Source organism: Apodemus sylvaticus, chromosome 1 (assembly GCF_947179515.1).
Source record: "Apodemus sylvaticus chromosome 1, mApoSyl1.1, whole genome shotgun sequence".
Lineage (NCBI taxonomy): Eukaryota > Metazoa > Chordata > Mammalia > Rodentia > Muridae > Apodemus > Apodemus sylvaticus.
In genome coordinates, this window is record NC_067472.1 from 105,072,666 (window position 1) to 105,090,784 (window position 18,119).

The 18,119-nt window shown below is 55.3% G+C and overlaps 1 protein-coding gene across 9 annotated transcripts; it reads left to right on the forward strand.

The window, feature by feature from the left end:
• The first annotated feature begins 853 nt into the window (after positions 1-853).
• On the forward strand, positions 854-17,822 carry Relt (RELT TNF receptor). 9 transcript variants are annotated; one of them, XM_052157413.1, is made up of 12 exons: positions 854-973; positions 2,632-2,784; positions 10,905-10,974; positions 12,321-12,395; positions 12,533-12,699; positions 12,830-12,957; positions 13,764-14,021; positions 15,211-15,291; positions 15,588-15,669; positions 15,817-16,071; positions 16,350-16,548; positions 16,712-17,822. In XM_052157413.1, exons 3-12 carry the CDS (start codon positions 10,930-10,932, stop codon positions 16,757-16,759), a joined length of 1,338 nt encoding a protein of 445 aa, XP_052013373.1. In that variant the 5' UTR covers positions 854-973; positions 2,632-2,784; positions 10,905-10,929; the 3' UTR covers positions 16,760-17,822. The 9 variants fall into 9 exon arrangements, with proteins under 9 accessions (XP_052013373.1, XP_052013367.1, XP_052013402.1 ...); XM_052157407.1 differs by lacking the exon at positions 2,632-2,784; XM_052157442.1 differs by lacking the exons at positions 854-973; positions 2,632-2,784 and adding an exon at positions 4,762-4,783.
• Positions 17,823-18,119: the final 297 nt, after the last annotated feature.

The window sequence follows — 18,119 nt, forward strand, 5'->3', positions numbered from 1 at the left end:
CTTGTGAAACAATGTCTCCATATGTAGCCCAGGCTGGCTTGTGAAATAATGTCTCCATATGTGGCCCAGGCTGGCCTGGAACTCAGGAGCTTCCTACCTCAGCCTCCCAAGTCCTGGCCTCCTGACCTCCCGGCCTCTTACCTCTGTCCTCCACTGGACACTGTGATGGCACTGGTGAGAGGAGAGTGGGACAGCTGGTGTTAGGGGAGAGAAGTGTCACCTGTGCTCCCTACTTGCGGGAGGGACCAGCTACCCTGAAGGAGGGGGTATTTAGGCCAGGTTCCAAAGGAATTCACCAGGTGAGCATTCCTTATAGACTCTCTCATTAACTAGGTGAGGGATTCTAGAAACCAGTCTAGGGCTCATCCAAGACACTGAGCTTGTTCTCACCTCTAACCAATTCCAAAGAATATTCCCAGGAAGTGGCAGCTGTGGCCCTAGTTACGCAGGCAATGGTGACAGGAACTGAGCAGCATTCAAGCACCTTTTCGCTGCATCACACAAGCCAGATTTCTTGGTTTGGATCACACACACACACATACCACACACACACACACACACACACACACACGCACATACCCACACACGCACGCGCGCACACACACACACACACACACACACACACACCCCTCTCCCCGCCGCGCCCCAAGGGACACATCTGAAGAGCATCCTAGTCGTCGCCCCTGCAGTTCCCAGGATGCTCGAGAGGTGGCGATGCGGAGTAGCGTGGCCTGGCGGGAGAATCGTGAGCCCTTGGCCCGCGGAGGGGCTCAGGGTTAGGGGCCGCAAATCGCAGCTCTGACGTCGGGGGCGGGGTCAGAAGCCGTGACGCGGGGGGCGGGGCCGCGCAGCTTCCCGGCCGGGCCGGCGATTCATTCAAAAGGCGCGCAGGCTGCGCGGCCGGCCCGGAGCGCTCGCCTAGCGGGGCCCAGCGCCGCGTCGGACGCTGAGCGAAGCTGGTGCTGCTGGCCAGGTAAGGAGGGCGCGCGCGGCCCTCAGCCCCGCTCCGCTGCCGAGGAAGTTCTCCCGCGCGGCGGATGCGTCAGCCCCACTCTCCTGCCCCGTCCTGTCCCATCCTGGTGCTGTCTGCGCGACACCGGAGCCCCCCGGCTGCGCGCCCTCCCGGCACCGCGCGCGGCGCAGAAAGTGCGCGAGAGGAAGCGGCGGAACTTGGCGTGCGGGGGGTCCGTGGAGCCGGGAAACTTGGACTGACACCAAGGCCGGCTGCGGGACGGGACGGCGGCGCCACGGTGCGGCAGCAACGCGGGGCGGCTGGGAAGGGGGGGTGTTCTGAACGGTGTCAGCCCGTGACTGTGGGTGACACGGCGCATGAGGCGGCCTGGCTCGGGCGAACGTGTGGCTGGGACACTGGGTGGTGACGCCGAGCCTAGCGGGCGACACAGAGGGGCTCTGTGTGTGTGAGAGAGAGAGAGACAGGCAGTGTGTGGGATTGTGTATGTGAGAGACCCCAGGTCACTGGGGTCACCTGGTGTGGCCTGTAGTGTGACCCGGGCTAGTTGTGAGTGTAAGGTAGAAGAGAGGAACCTAAATAACTTAAGCGTGCCCTGAATTACGGGGTCACAGGCTGCATGTGGAACCAAGGTGGGCAGAGAGAGAGAGACAGAGAGAGAGAGAGAGAGAGAGAGAGAGAGAGAGAGAGAGAGACTGAGACTCTGTCTGCCTGCTTAGGACAGAGTAAGGCGACAAGGAGGAACCTGACACCTTCCAACATTTGAGGGGGCAAGGAAGATCAGGAGAGTCTAGGGAGTAAAGATCTCTCTCCAAGACACCCTTAGGAGTTCAGTTTAGAGAGTTTGCACCCAGACATGACCAAGCACAGGAAGCCAAAACTGGGTGGGTAAGACCTGAGGTGGTCTCGGTCTCCACTCCACACTCATACACACACACTGAAGTCCCCACCATCATCCCCACCATCTAGCAAGGCGCACTGTGTATTCTGTTTTGTTATCAGAATCTGCCCCTGCTGAGCCTCAGTCTCCCAGTCTGCAGAGAGGTGTGAATAGCCTGTGTGAATCATCACTCTGGGCTCCTCTATTGTTTTTGGGTCAGTCTTCTCCATTCTTTCTCCTCTCCCCTCCAGTCAGAAAGGCTGCAGTGGGGGTAGGGGCAGGCTTCTGCTTGTGACACAATGGACTGGTCCAAGGTTCCCATGCTCCAAGGTTCCCATGCATTGGTGAACAGTTGGAAACAGTCTTGCCCATAGCTGGTCAAGAAGATGTCAGGCTCCCACTGCTTTAGATACTGGTCCTTTAGATACTGAAACCTCAATCTAAAGTCACGTCTCTACTTCAGCCCCCTGGTTGGAGAGAGAGGGGGAATATTTGTTCTCCAGCAATGAATGGTCTGTTCTGCTCTGGTCTTGGAGTTCTTGCTTCATCTCTGGGAAGGAGCCTTCTGAGGCTCCCACCAGAGGGTCAGTGCAATCCCTGTAGAATGGGTGGCATCTGGGCTCCCTAGCTCTAGAGGTGGCAGTAGCAATACTGGTATAAGTAGTATGTGCAGGTTCTGCTTTCCGTGACCCTCTGGAAGTGGGCTTGACGCTTGGTGGGGGGCAGTGACTGGCTCTACTCTAAACACTTTGTAATGTGCTGTTTCGTTGACTCCTTACAGCGGTTCTGCGAGGTGGTGACTGTTATAGAGGGAGTAACTGAGGCCCAGAGAACCACAGTGGCTTGTCCAAGGTCACATAGAGTCAGGACAGTGCCAGGACTGGAATTCAAGCCTTCTGACTGTAAGGTGCTTGGAGAGGATCACACTTTCCTGGTAATTGCTCTTGACATATCTGAGCTCCCATCTGTCAGGCTTGGGCTGGCAGGCCTGGCACAGGTGCCCCATTCTGAGTTTGTAGTGAGACTTGCATGTGCACATGGCTAGCAAATTGCAAGTGGGCCTTTTAGTCTTCTTGTTCCTTCTGCCCCTCGGAGCCAGAGATCACCAGGAAGACCTAACTCCTGCCTTTTAGAGCCACAGCTGGCCTCGGAAATGTGTAACCTGGCTCTGAAGTATCTGGATTTAGTAGCACAGCCTGGGGGTAGCAAGGAAAGTGACCTACTTTGGGGGGGTAGTCAAAGATAGGGGGGATAAGATGTCCCCAACCCCCTATCTTTGACTCTCTCATTTGCTGTGGTAGGAGCAAATGGAGTGACGTTGCACACTACCCAGTCTGGGCCTCTGTCTCTCATTCTTCCCAGACACCCTTTCTGAATCTGATCATTGCTGATGCTTGGCCTAGAGCTGAGGCTGGGGATCAGGGTGTCGCTCAGTTCTCCCTGGAATGACTGGAGCTGTGCTTTGGGGGCTGATGAAAATAGCTGTCTTGGTCTCCAGGGGCTGAGCCCAAGTTATTTCCATCCCCAGCATAGAGGTAGAAATAGCTCAGGGCCAGGAGAGGGAGAGAGGGGAGTAGGGTTAACTAAGAGTTAACCTACCCTTCTGGCGCAGCCTCTGTGGAGCCCCCCAGCTCTGTTGTCTGCCCCACCCAAGCCAAACCATTCTGGGAACTTGGGCCTCTGGGGATGACAGTGGGGCCAAGCGGGGTTTCTGTTTGGTGTGGTAGTTGCTAGAGGGAGGTGCCTGTGTCTGCCATCTGTAGGAGGCGTAGAGGGGCCCACCTTACAGAGCCAGCAGGTTCAGCCCCTCATACACGGGAGAGACTGAGGTTCCAAGAATGGCAGGGCACAGAGTCCCTAGCATTGCAGGTGTGGCTCTCCTGTCCACTTTCCATCCTGCCACCTGATCCCTGGGCACTTGGGCAGCAAGGGCAGCAGGTTCTATCACAGCTTTGGCTCTCTCTGTGTCCAGCTGCTTTTTTTTTTTTTTTTTTCAGTACTATGGATTGAACCCAGAGTCTTACACACCCTAAGCTGATAGGTAGAGACTGTGGTCAGCACTGCATCCCTGCCGTGTGCTCAGCCCCTAAGACTATCAGATCTTTGCCTCTGTCCTCCAGAGAGTCCTCAGTCCTTGTAGACATAGGCAAGGAAACCAGGAATCAGAGGAGAAGGCATTTTTGAGACCCTAGTGCCACTGGGATCCGCAGCCAGGTCTATGGCCTTGAAGTTCAGACTTCTTTCCTGGGCCACCCTGGGAAAGACGAGCAGTCTATAAATAAACCGCCCATGTGTGCCTGGTTGGTCAGCACAGCTGGAGGGGGATGGAGGGGCCTTGTGTGGCCAGTTAGAGGCAGGGTCCAAGCGTGAGTTTGGGAGAATAGACTAAACTTGACCCAATGTCAGCTTTGAGAGGGAACTCGGAGTCTGTGGGCCCTGTGTTCTGCCTCCTTGCGGCTCCCTCAGGCAGCCTCCTCACTGCTGGGAAGGGTCAAAGGAGAAGAACTGATGGCTGAGTGGGCCCCCTGATAGGAAAACTTCCTGAAAGCTGGCCAGGGTGGGGGCTGGGCCCAGGCCTACTTGTGAAGAGTTGCTGTTAGCCTGTGTATTCTGCATCTTCCCCCTCACCATGAGGTCAGCTGAGTAGGCACAATTGCCCCAAGTTATGGGCTACTTGTGAACTGTTGAACTTGTCTGCCCAGTCCTCTGCCTTCCTGACTCTGTGGTGTCAGCGGGGTGGAAGCCAGCATACACGCGGGTACCTGCATTCTCTCACGCTGCTGAGACTCACTTTGGGGTCCTCACTGGGTGCTTTTCGGCGCCCAAGCACCTGGGTGGCCTTGACTGGACACTGTTTGTTGTGAGCCTGAGTTCATCTGTGACCCTGGTGAGGCTGTGCTGTGAGAACATGCTTCTTGGCCACCATTGCTTAGGTGAGATCCCAAATATCCACATCCTATGAGGCCCTGAATTGTAAGAGAGGTTAAGTGACCTGTTCAAGGTCATAGACCTGCATAGTGACAGAGCTAGAGCTCAGCCTAGGCGGACTGCTCCAGAGCCTGGCCCTGCCGGAGCTAGTGCTATAGTCGCGCATATGCCCACCCAGACCTCAACACGGTCCTCTGGGTGGGGCCTCCTTCCCCAGCATCCAGGCCTAAGGAACTGGAGAGTGAGCAGCAGTTCTGCGGTTTCTCTTCAGTCTCTGCCTACATTTCTGCTGCAGTCAACCAAGCTGGGATGAAGGGGTCAGGGCTTAGGCTGAGCAGTCTCTAGGCCATCCTGACTCATTGCCAGTTCAATGCAAAATGCAGGTGTGTGGTCAGGGCTGTAGCTAAGCTGACTTCTGGGAGGAGAGAAGAGCAGCAAGAATGAGGGATGAACTGAGTGTTTTCCAGCACCTTCTGGGTCCATGCTGTCCTGTCTTAGGTAGTCCAGGTAGAGTCGTGGTTCTTAAAGGTTGGCGTGGGCTAAAGCAGGCCCTTGAAAGCAGTGGAGTGTCAGGTGTGGGTGGCACGGCCTTGTCTCCTCTCCAGGGTGGGTAAGCCGCGTTACCTTTCAGACCTGTTTCGTTTTAAACAGTTATTGCATATGTTTATTCCGTACTGACAGGGTGGTGGTGTGGAAGCCAGGACAACCTGCTGCAGTCAGTTTTTCCCTTCCACCGTGTGGATTCTGGTAATTGAACCAGGCCACTGAGTGTTGGCGGCGAGTGCCTTAACACTTCCTGGCCCCAGACCAAGTTCTCACAGGTTACTCAACTATCTCAGCCTCTTTTTTGCAAGTCTGGATCATGGAAACCCGTGTTGAGAGATCCAGTGGGACTCAGCTGGAGAGGAGATGGGACATGTGAGGGGGTCCTTGGGGAGCTATGTACCTGTCCCAGGGGTGACTGCCTGGTCTCAGACATTCTTCTCTATCTCCAGACTTGTCCTAGGCAGGAGGGAGAAGATTGCATTCATTTCCTTCTCAGACTGGAGGAGCTGAGAGGCAGATCTGGCTGGCTCAGCCCTTTCTTAGCCTTAAGGAGCCAATTAGCCCTCTCAGCCCCTCCTGCCCCCTTACCACCCGAGCTGCTGAAATGGAGGCTCAGTGGCAGCCAGGAGGCCTGAGGAACAGAACCACCCAGTTCCCACTGCTTTTCGGAAGTGTGAGTGGTACAGGATTCTGAGGGTCCACTCTGGAGAATGCTCTCGTGTGAGAGACCTGCGTGGTCATGGCTGCCTAGAACTGGGAAAAAAGTGGGGAGTGGAGTGCTTTTTTTTCTGCATAGCCTGTAGACAGCTTTTGTTTAACTCTGGGCCTTCAGCCTCTACAGCAGCCCTGGAAGCTGTTCTTCCTGCCTCTGGGAATTCCCAGATTTTTCGTCTTCTTGCTTCCTATAGTTTCCAGAGTTTCTGTAAGTTCTGGTACAAATTAGCACACTCTACAAATAAGCATGGTGCAGGCCGGTCTCGGAGGCCCTGAGGCTGCCAGGTGGGGAACACACCTCTTTTTGGCCTTGCCTAGGTCTTTCTAGTAAACCTTAAGTTGAGCCACCTTCCACACACCCCTGTACTAGCCTTCCTGCTCCCAGATTGGCAAGCACTCTTAAAAGGGCCTGCCTGCAGAGTTGGAACTAGGCTTCAGAGTTGGGAAGGCAGAGGTTAGGCAGTTCTGGCCTCCGTCCCTGCCTTAGTTCTTACAGGCCGTGGGACCCCACAGGTGATTTCCCTCAACCCCGTTTACTCAAGTCTGAAAGGGAATAGTCACATCTATGGGAATTGAGGTGAGCCAGGGTGAGGGATAGCCCCAGTTAAGGTCGGCCCCCTCCTGTTAGGGAAGCCGGCAATGCTTAGCAGCCTTCACTGGTGCCCAGTGTGGGCACTGCCCTACTTCAGCCCTAGTTGCCAGGGAACCACTGGGTCCTTTACTAACCTGGATTTCTCTATTGATGTTGCCTTTGTTGCTGCCTGGTGCAGCCACTGCTGAGGAAGGCCCGTGTCCAGCTGTGTTTCCAGGCAACCCTTGCCTCTAGAGGCTGCAGAGAAGGCCACAGGCTGGAAGCAGACTGCCTTCTTACCTGCCCTACCCAGGTGGGTCCTGGTCCCACCTCCCTCGCCCTCAGTGCCCTCACTTGGCTGGCAGCCTAGCTCACCTGCCTGCCTAGAGGCAAATCACTCAGTGTTTTGCTTCCTCTGCTTACTCTCCTGGGTTCCCATAGGCTCTGGGAAAAGTACAAGCTCAGCATGACCTGGGCCCTGCTTGTCAGTCCTCCCAGACTCCTCTCCGACACCTCCCACCCCTCCCTTACTAATCCCTGATCCTAAATACAGAAGAGAGCTTCCCTGTCCTTCACACTTGCCGGTTAGACATGTGCGCTTCCTTTTTAAACATTTACACACGGGGAGACTGAGTCACAGTGAGGTGTAGTGTGTACTTCTTGAGAGGTTACTGTGCCAGTCCTATGCTGAGAACTAAATACGAATTCTCTTCTCCTGCTCACTGGAGGCCTCCGCACCGGCTCCATGGCCTTGCAGACAGTGCAGAACAGAGGCGGGCAGGCTTGTGTTCAGTGGTGTTCCCTGGGTTAGCAGAGGGCCAAAGAACCAAGTTAAGAGAAACCCTGCCTCCAGACGCCTTTACCAGTGGTGTGTGTTCTCTCTGGCATAGCTAGTCTGGTCTGCTGGAGACTTCTCTTCTGCTTCTCAGCTCCAGCACAGCACACACCCAGCGTAGCCCTGGGCATAAAGAACAGCTTGTGGTGAGCAAGAGGCTGGGCGAATGGCACCATAGCTGAGGGGAGGTAGTGGTTGGGGGAGCCTCCAGGAGGAAGTGACTTTGAACTATACTCTGGAGGAAGAGTAGGTGTTGACCAAAAGTGATAGGAGGGGTTTCTGGGCAGAGGAAACGGCAGGTACCTCATCTCTGTGACTTGAAAGAAGCTTCAAGGAGCTGAGGAAGAAACCTAAGGTGGCTGACGTATGTGTGCGTATTTGTGTAAGGAGGTTTTCAGGGGTACATTGGGAAGCCATTCTGAGGGTGGGGAGCTGTCTCAGGGCACACACACATCTGTCAGGACACTTAGGCTGCAGGTGATATTACCCAGAGGTCAGAAGAAGAGGCTAGAGACCCTAGATGGTCTCTGGGAGTATGCCTGGGTGGCCTTGGCTGAGGCCCGGGTAACCCACAGATTCGGTTCTAGGAAAGAGGAAGCTGGCTAAGGCCTGGGCAGGCGGCACAGCTTCCTCTTTCCGTGAGGCCTCTAGGGCTGACCACTCCTTGCTCGGGGAGCTCCACTGGCAGCTTGGGTCCCCTTGTAGCTTTGCTGGCTGGCTTGTACTCAAGGAACTTCTGTTCTCATTGTTTGGGCGCTTTTCTAGAGGGCTAGATCTTTTTAGAAAGTCCCTCTTTTCCCCAGCCTCTGAGCCCAGGTGGTAGAGGCATCGCGTTTCATGCCTGGGTGAGGGGCTGGGCTCTGGTGCGTAAAGCAGACGTCTCTCCCCCCCCTCTTTCAGTCTTCCTGGGGGACAAACTGAACAAGCAAGCCAACAAATACTTAATTACCACCCCGTGGGCTGTGGGGAGGAAATCCCGTGACCCGCTGGAAGCCCATTACCTGGGTTAAGCTTCATGACACAGGAGATAAACAACCCATCCTGTGGATGAGGAAACTGAGGTGAGGGGAGCTGGGGGCTCACGTGTCACAGGAAATTAGTAGCTGTGAGGGCGTTCAGGGCTAGGAGACTTGGAGGAGTGGCCTTTGAGCTAATTTCCTTCTCTGCTAGAACCCTGCCTCTTAAACTCTGTGTGCCTAGGGGGCCTCTCCGCCCTCAGGTACCCTGGAGCTGGAAGGGCCTTGTGGGCATTGCCCTTTACTCTTGGGCTGCAATGTTCCCATTTCTGGCATCTGTCCTCCAGGCGGTGTTAGGTTTTGGGGTATCACTGAGTGTTTGGCCTTCTAGATAAGAGGAGTATGGGAAGGACTCTACTGACCTAGGGGAGTCTCTGAACTTGTTTTCCCATGGGTTTCCAGGGCAGTGTTTAATTTAGAGGACTAGGAGGCAGAGGCTGAAGCAGCAGGTGTGCACACGTGTGCATGTGCCTGAGCAGGCAGAGGGGGGGTCGGGGTAGGGGTTCAGTCTGGTTAGAGAGGGGGCATGCAGCCAGACTGCAGTAAGTGCCAGTTTTGTGGTAATTAGAAGGTACATAATTAGAAGGCAGGGGTGCTGGGCGGCGGCTGCCGGTGGATATGCCTGAGTGGGATATCCACTCTGGCTTCGAGACTGGGCCTCTGGACCCTCACTTTCCTCCAGGAAGTCTCCAGATCACTTGGTTTCTGGCCGGTCTGCAGATGAACAGCCACATAGCCTCTTCCGTGGCTCAGGTCACCCAGCAGGTGCACTTAGGGTCCGGGGGGTCTTGGGCCTCTTGCTTTTGGGGCTTTATCTCTTACTTTTCATCTGTGTCCTAGCCCTCTAAACTGCCTGGGGAATGAGGGGCTGCTGGGGCTGGGGCATGCTGTGGAGACAACCTGAAGACTTTGTGGTCAGGTCTGTGGTGATGAGATCCTTTGCCGAACTGGAGATGTCATAGGATATGGTCTTGAGGGGACATAGAGCCAGGGGGCGTTAAAAAGCCACTGGTGCAGAACCTGGAAGGCAGTTTTGTGACTGAATTTGAGGAAGGACAGGTCAAGGGATGAGTCAGGAGTGCACCTGTTGAGTGCTGGCTGCCACATGTGGCCTTTCCTACTCTGGAGCCTGGCCTTCCCTGTCTCTGGTTTTCCCCTTAGTTGGCCTGAGGCCCAAGAGGGGCCTGCTGCCAGTGACCTGGAGAGTCCCTGGATGATGTGACGGCAGCTCCTCCCTGTCCTCTGGGTGTAACATGAACCCCTGGGTCTGCTAAGGTCTTTGTGGGGCCAGGTCCAGGTCAGGTGGCAGATAGGTTTCCTCCGCTCCACTCTTGTTTCCAGCTGGGAAGCCTGACTCCCATCCAAAGGGGGCTTTGTGACCTGGGACTTCCTGCAAGTAATAAGTCCTTGGTCAGGCTTGGCATCGAGCGTCCGGTGACCCCTCATTCGATGGTGTGGAGGAGGGGTGGACCTGTGAGCACCCTTGGGTTTCAGAGGTAGCTCATAGCTTGTGTTGAGGCCTGATGAAACACCCTATCCTAGCCAGGTCTCTGGGAAATACACATGACCCTTCTGTTATCTAATCTGAATCCTTTCTGCCATTCCAACCTTGTCCACCAGCTAGAGGCTTCTGAGGAAGTGCTGTCTGGGCGTCAGAGGGAGTCTCACTCAGTCTGGGGCCTAGGCTGGGGAGCTGGCTTTGATGGTTCTCTGAAACATCTCAGAGTGGAAACATTGTCCTCTCAATCTGTTCACCGTAGTGTCCTCTGTGCACATCGGTGTTCCTAATTTCCTAGTGCAGAAGCATGTCTGGCTCATAGGAGTCGCTGGAGAGGTTCCAGCACGCTGAATGCTAGTAATTGTGACACTCCCAGGTCTGCCATGACACATGGGCAGGCAGAGTTGCACGCACATGTGCCCAGCCTCCCTGGAGAGGTGCAGAGGGTGACAGGTGACAGAGCGAGCAGGGGTTACAGCCTGTGAGCTAGACTTCTAGAAGGACTCCCACACAAAGGCCTTTGAGCTGGGCATGAACCTGCAAGAATGAAGGCAGTGTGAGAGGGGGCTGGGGCTGTGAGAGGCTGGGGCTAATACAGACCTGGAGGCAGTAGCCATTTCAAACCCCTGCTCAGACCTTCCACAGCTGCTTTCCTCTTGGCCCTCTCTGATGCCTCAGGACACCTGGCTATATATGGAAGGGGAAGGAAGCACTTCCTCCTCTGGGAAACCTGAACCAGAGAGCCTTTAGCTTCCTTCCAGCCTTGGCCTGTAAGGCTGGCCCTAAACATGCCAGTTCTACCTCTGCTCAGACCTGCATCCCGCCATGTGGGGCAAATGCTTGCCTAGCACCCAGCAGCAGTCCTGTCATCGTGATGTGGCCAGGAGAGAGACAGCAGTGCCTGCCTGGTCTGGCTGCTCTCTTAAGCTTCCTTTATCTGCCCTAGGTCAGTGTCACTCCAGGGCCTGACGATGAAGCGGACCTTGCCGTGCTGGCCCCTGTCTTGCCTCTTTGTGGTGAGTTGGGGAAGGACCCAGAGAAAGTAGAGTAGTTGGAATCTGAGCATGCAGTCAGCACTCCAAGAGGGGAGGATGCAGGTCCTGCTCCCGAGCCTCAGGTTCTGGAGAACCTAAATGTTTGCCTCCTCCTGGGAAGAACCCAGGGCCTTCAGACCGGATGAAGCACCTACTACCTGGCATTCGGTAGTGATGCTGTAAAGACAGACACATCTCTTCTACTCATGACATCCAAACCAGAGAATATACCTTTCCCAGGCAATTCAGACATGGGCGGAGGGATTTCCTAGCATTCGCAGGCATGGCTGAGGGCAAAAGCTTGCCTTGGGCAGGTGTGGGACAGGGCTAGGAGGGCAGGTGGGGACCTGGAGAAATGGAATAACTCATGTGCTGGATGTGGGATCTGTATTAATTGAAGGAAGCCCGATTCTGGGGCTAGAGTCAGAGCATCTACAGGCTTGTAGCCTCAGGCAGGTCTGAGGTCTGATCCATGTGGTCTTTCTGCTGTAATTCTGGAAGCTCTGGGAAAACAAGCGGAGGTCTCCCAGGAGCTAGCCTGCAGCCTTTGCAGTTGCTGGGAGCCAGGCTGACAAACCACCTTCTGGGCAACTGGCCCTGGTGCCTCCTAGCCCTAGTAGCTGGGGCCAAGTTGGAGGACAGGGTCTTCCCACAGCAGGAGTCAGGGCAGGTAGTCCATTCTACTGAGTGGGAAGCAAAGGGAGATAGATCATCAGTGAGGGACTGGCAGTCCATGTCTAGGAGTGTGTGCCTTTAGAACATGGCATGCCCTGTTTATGTGCAAGGTATGAATGGGATGGCCTTGGCACAGGGGGAGGTCACAGAGAAGGATGTGGTCTCAGTCTCAGCTCCAGGCCCAGAATAGTAAGTAAGCACCAGCTGCAGACTTGGCTGTAGGCATGATAAACAGAGGGTAGTTAATGACATGCCCAGCTTAGGGGCGAGGGGAGGCGTGCAGGAGGAAGGCAGACAATCTCAGAGGAATTCGGAAGCATTTCCTCCTCATCTGTCTGGGGTGAGGATGTGTAACTCATCCTAAAGGGCTGTAATTCAGGGGCTCAAGGGCTTGAGGTCCTGGTCCTGTCTGGGGCTTTCCAGTATTCTCCAGAAGCAGATATAATTCTCTTTCTACCCAGACACTGACAGTGCAGCAGACCTGGCTGAGGCAGACCCTAAGAGTTTCCCCGAAGCCTGGCTAGGGAGCCCCTGTAGTCTGCGATCCATGCTCTGTTCTGGAAGCAGGTAGCGAGCCGATGGCCCTGCAGGTTCATGCTTTAACATTGTCTTCCTCTGTCACCATGTCCTCTGCTCCACCTGCACTCTTCCAGCTGCTGCCCTGGCCCCTGGCCACTCCAACACCAATAACTCCTTGGCTGTGTCCACCTGGCAAGGAGCCTGACCTGGTGAGCGATGGGCTGTCCTGTCCTGTCCTGTCCTGTCCTGTCCCGGGATGATTCCTGAGGGCAGAGGGGAGGCCTCGGCCTGGATGCCCAGGGGCTTCTGGCCTGACTTCAGGCCTTGTCATCTTTCTTTCCCACAGGATCCAGGGCAGGGCACATTATGCAGAACTTGCCCCCCAGGCACCTTTTCAGCCTCATGGGACTCCTATCCATGCCAGCCTCATCTCCACTGCAGCCTCCAAAAGAGGTTGGAGGTCCAGGCTGGCACAGCAACCCATGATACAATGTGTGGAGACTGCCAGCATGGGTGAGCACAGGGTGAAGGGGGCTTGTGCTGGGTTCTGGTCCACTGCTCCCTGAGCGGGCCTCTTCCCATCTGTGACGTGGATGGGGGAACACTGAGGGTACTCGGTAGGAAGGAATCCAATTTTTCCTAGGGACAAGTGTTTACTTCTGGACCTCAGTGACATCTTCCCTCCCTGCAGGTGGTTTGGGCCACAGGGAGTTCCTCATGTCCCATGTCAGCCATGTTCCAAGGCACCTCCAGGCACTGGTGGCTGTGATGGTGAGTGGTAGGTGGTGGGCTAGGGAAGGGGGTCGCTGGCCTTGAGCCTGCAGTCCCTGCAACATCCATGTAGGAAGTAGGCTTCTCTTCCAGCCTACAGGAGAACAGGCAGCCAGAAGGCGTTCAGCAATAAGGGCCAGCCACCTCGCTGACTTCTGAGCAGTAGAACAATCCAGCACCAGACAGCTACCATTATTAGGATTAGAGGGTCATATCCTGTTCGGTCCTGTTGTTCCTATCCTTTCCATAAGAACCCTAAAGATGCATGTGCACACGTGCCTTTACACATATCCATGAACACATACATGTGACCTTTACCACTGGGCCAGTCACCCCTTGAGGCTAAGTCATGTGCTGTTGTGAGAAGCGGAATCCTGTGTTCCTTGCCCAGGAGTGGGCCGTGTCTTTGTCTGCTCCATACACGGGTATGAGGAGCAGATGCAGGCTGAGGCCCAGGGAAGCCTCACTGGGTAACTGGATGGATGGTCAAGGAAGAAGGGCGTGAGCTGGCCTCTGTCGTCTTAGTGTGGCAGGGCAGGCTGTATGGGGTTTGTTCTCCCCCAGCTTCTTGTTCAGATTCTTGCACTTGCCACCACCTTTCCTGCACCCAGCCTCCTCTCCAGACCTAGCCGGGCTCCCAAGACAAGGCCAGGGCAAGATCACCACCGTCTTGTCTGTGGTGGAGCGGGCAGACGCAGCAGAGCTGGCAGAGAGCCCTTTTGGGACTGAGAAGGGGCACTACCAGCCTAGCAACTTCTTTTTATGTTTTTCTCTGCTTCCTTGCTTTCATCCTCTGTGATGTTCAGAGGCGGGGCGGCGGGGCCGGCGTGGCGTCGAAGTGGCAGCAGGTTCCGGCAGCAGTGGTGAACCTCGGCAGCCCGGGAACGGCACTCGGGCAGGCGCTCCTGAGGAGACAGCTGCCCAGTATGCAGTGATTGCCATCGTTCCTGTCTTTTGTCTCATGGGGCTTCTGGGCATCCTGGTGTGCAACCTGCTCAAGCGGAAGGGTTACCATTGCACCGCCCAAAAGGAAGTCGGGCCCAGCACTGGGGGAGGAGGCAGCGGTAAGACCTGGCTGGGTCCTCGTGGGGAGACTAGGGGCTTTAGAGGGAATCTCCCTGGTCTAGGGGTCTGACAGGAGAGGGCGAGTCAGGAAGGCCTCCTGGAGGTGCTGTGCAGCAGCCTTGATGACAGCAGTGCAGGCTGACATGGGGCATAATAAGGGGCTGAGTTATGGCAACGGGCAGAGGTGAAACGAGTGGGTCAAGTGGTGTTGGTAAGATTCCTGCCCTGGGTGACGCCCTCTGTTCCACCGTGGGACTGGGACTCTGTAGGGGCCACAATCTATAGTTGTTTGGTTCAAAATGACCTGTGGCCTCTGGTCTGAAGCACGAGAACGGCCTACATCAGGTGGGGCTGGCAGAGCCGCTGCTCTGGCAGGCAGGCACTATGCAGGGTTCAGGTTTCAGCTCCACTGTAGCTTGAGATACAAGTACTGGAACCAGCGGGAGAGGGCCTTGAGCTCATTTCTTCTCTTGCTTACCAGTGCTAAGGGTTGAGATCTCGTGGGCATATGTGCACTGCTCTGGGCCGTCAGGACCTTATGGCCAAGTCAAGAGTACTACAGCATCTCCCATGCTCGCTTTCCAGCCCCCCCCCCCCCCAGCTCCTGACGGAATCATGGAGTGAACGGGTAGGAAGGTAGCAAATCAGGGCCATTTTACCTGGGACTGGACTCTTGCTAGTCTAGCGACTTTCACTGCTGGTTGCTGCCTGGGTACAGTTTTGGAAATGTGCTTACTGGCTTAGGACCATCACAGTGGCCCAGGCTCACACCCTTGAGGTTTAAGCCCAAAGCCGTTAAATACTTTCATGGACAGGGTGGTGTGCAGAGAGGTAATAGGCCCGGAGAGGTGTCGGGAGTTCTGAGCATGGAGAGCCTGTAGGCAAGTCAATGACTACCCAGAGGGACTGGTGAGGTATGTAGGGGTGTGGTTTGCAGATGGTCCTGAGACCACTGAGCACTTGGGGTTTCTGGGTGCAGGACAATAAAGTGACAGCATACTTTTTTGAGTCTAGGTAGCCTAGAGTCTAGGTGATGGACTTTGCTGTCTTGTCACCTGAACTCCACAGTAGATTTTGTTGTAACTCAGAGCAAGGTCTGTGGCGCCCTCTGCCAGCAGATCCTGGTGTAGCTTGGGGGCCTTGAGCGCCGTCTTGCCTAGAATCACGGATTCCCTTTCTTTTCTCCAGGGATCAATCCTGCCTACAGGACAGAGGATGCCAATGAGGACACTATTGGAGTCCTGGTGCGCCTGATCACAGAGAAGAAAGGTGAGGAGAAGCTCTTCTCTTTACCTCCGTGCCTGGGAGTGGAGGGTCTCCTCTTAGAGCCTTAGCTAGTGCTTGGGGGAAATCCCACCCAGCTCTGCTTCCAAAGCCTCAGTCTGCCAGGTCTCTGACCCTGGGTGCTGCGTCTTTTGCTATTGATTTTGACTGGTAAGGGATGGAGGAAGGGTACACAGTTTGGGCCCTGGGACAGGGGTGTGGGAGTAGGCAGGGGCTGTCTGCTGAGGTGGGGTGGGTGCTCCTTCAGTTTGGAGCTAAGTTCTGACTCCACCTGCCCACAGAGAATGCAGCGGCCCTGGAGGAGCTGTTGAAAGAATATCACAGCAAACAGCTGGTACAGACAGGCCACAAGCCTGTGCCCAGGTGAGGGGAGGGGCCCTCAGACAATCAGCTTGCCTCCTGGGGAATCTCCTCTTGGGTCTGGTCCCTTTTATGTCACCTCTGTCCTTTTCCTTGATGGAGTATCCTTCTCTGGCTTGACCCAGTGACCATCTACTCTTCTTCCTGCAGGCTGTTGCCAGCCTCCCCCAGCATGCCACACATCTGCCCACATCACCACCACCTCCACACTGTGCAGGGCCTGGCCTCTCTCTCTGGCCCCTGCTGCTCCCGTTGTAGCCAGAAGTGGCCAGAAGTGCTGTTATCTCCTGAGGCAGCAGCTGCCACCACTCCTGCTCCCACTCTTCTGCCTACTGCATCCAGGGCTCCCAAGGCTAGTGCCAAGCCAGGACGGCAGGGCGAGATTACCATCTTGTCTGTGGGCAGGTAAGGTGGGCAGACATAGCAGAGTTGTGGAATAACTTGACAGCCTGGAAAAAGGCACCTGGGACTTCTTAGGCCAAGGGGTCTGTCTGTACCCCTCTAACTAGATGTGGGGTTGCTGGGAGCTGGACACATAGCTGGGGAGCTGAGGACTCTTGAGTAGTCTAACAGGCTCAACCTACATGTGATCTTGGAAACTGCAGGGTGACCTAGCAGGTGCTGCCTTCTCTGGCCTGGGATTCCCCTCTGATGAGGGGTGTTGGTATCACCTTTCCCTACAGGTTCCGTGTGGCTCGTATTCCTGAGCAGCGGACCAGTTCATTGTTATCTGAGGTGAAGACCATCACAGAGGCTGGACCTTCAGAGGGTGATCTCCCTGACTCCCCACAGCCTGGTCTTCCTCCCGAGCAGCGGGCACTGCTGGGAAGTGGTGGAAGTCATCCTAAGTGGTTGAAGCCCCCAGCAGAGAACAAGGCTGAGGTGTGTGCTGGGGGTGGGGGGAATTTTGTGTTAGCATCTGGGTCAACCCTGACAGAAGAGAGGTCCATGGAGGCAGTATTGGGAGCTCTGGGTAGATGCCACTTTTTTGAAGCCCAAGGTGGCCTCTTACCCCGACTTTGACCCCTTCAATCCTGACCCCCAGGAAAACCGCTATGTGGTCCGGCTAAGTGAAAGCAACCTGGTCATCTGATGGGCTGTCTAGAATTAGACACTCTGCCCTGTCCTGGGAGGTTCTGAAGGCTTCCTGCAGGAGGGAGAGCTGCAGCTGGGACTGAGGACCAAGATGCAAAGGCCAAGTCCTGGAGGTGGGACCGTCCGCCCCACTGAGGAGGCAGCCTGCGGCACAGCACGCGAGCAGGAGATCAAGAGCCCATCCTATCCCTGCAGCCCTGGTTACTTCCATGCAGGGTGCTGCAACCCTGTGCCCGCCCTGAACATATCATAGGAGCCCTCTGTCCCTTAGAGGTCTGGTTTGGTGAAAGAGTGGTATCTGTACCTGGTCCCCAGCTTGTGCCTTGGGAACTAGCCACTCTTGCCCATGTCCTGGAACCTGGATGTGACTCCCTCTCTTTTGGCAGGCCCTATAAAGGGAAGGGGGTAGCAAAGAGCCCTGTACTGGTGGCAGAGTCCCTGGGTTCCAATCCTGGGCTTGTCCGTAGGTACTGACTATGACACTGGGGGAGGAGAGCTCAGTCCCAGGACTTCTCCAGCTCTTTGCAGATTCTGGGCTGAGTCCTGTTGGGGGGAGCTTGACTTGCTATCCTCCCATTAGTAGCTTTATCTGGCCTGTTTTTGCTGCTTCCTGGGTCTTGGCCTTCATGGGTCCCATGGGACTATGATGGTGATGCCTACAGAAGGGGCTTAATGCATGTGCCTGCCCCTACTCTGCTATTTTTAATGAAACTGAAAAATGACTTGACTTGGACAGGGCGCTCTGGTGCAGAGCCTCAGTCCACCCTGCTGCCCTCAAGCTCTGGAGCTGTGGCAAGAGCATCCTGGCGGGCTAGAGAGTGCCTGTGGCTTGTGGTTTTCCATGCCCCTGTGGTACAGTGTCTGCCTGAGTTTTGGGAAGCAGGAGTGACTGCCAATCCAGCCTGTCCTAGTCTCTGCTCTGGCTCAGTGCCTGGTTATTTATGTGGGGCCGTGCAGGCGCGGGGCCCACTGCCCATCCCATTTCTTATTTATTGAAACCTGCTGTTGCCCTGCCCTACATCCAGCCCCACACATTTGAGTAATAAAAGGTGGAAAATGTCGTCACAAGGTGCTTCCTTTCCCTGTATCCTTTATGAAAATTGCTCACTTCCAGGGCCCCGCCAGGTGTACGACGCGTGGCCCTCTCCCTCATCAGCACCTTCCTCTGAAACCAGGGAAACAGGCAGAGGTGGCTCCTCGACTCATTCTCACCAAGGTCCCCAGAGGCCAGGTTTCACAATAGAAATATAGGCTGAGCCTTGCGAGTGACTGAATGTGTTCCCAAAATCATTCCAAAATGTTTTCTAAAAAAGGGTAAACTTAATATTTTTAACCGAGTATATCCAGAATATTTTCAT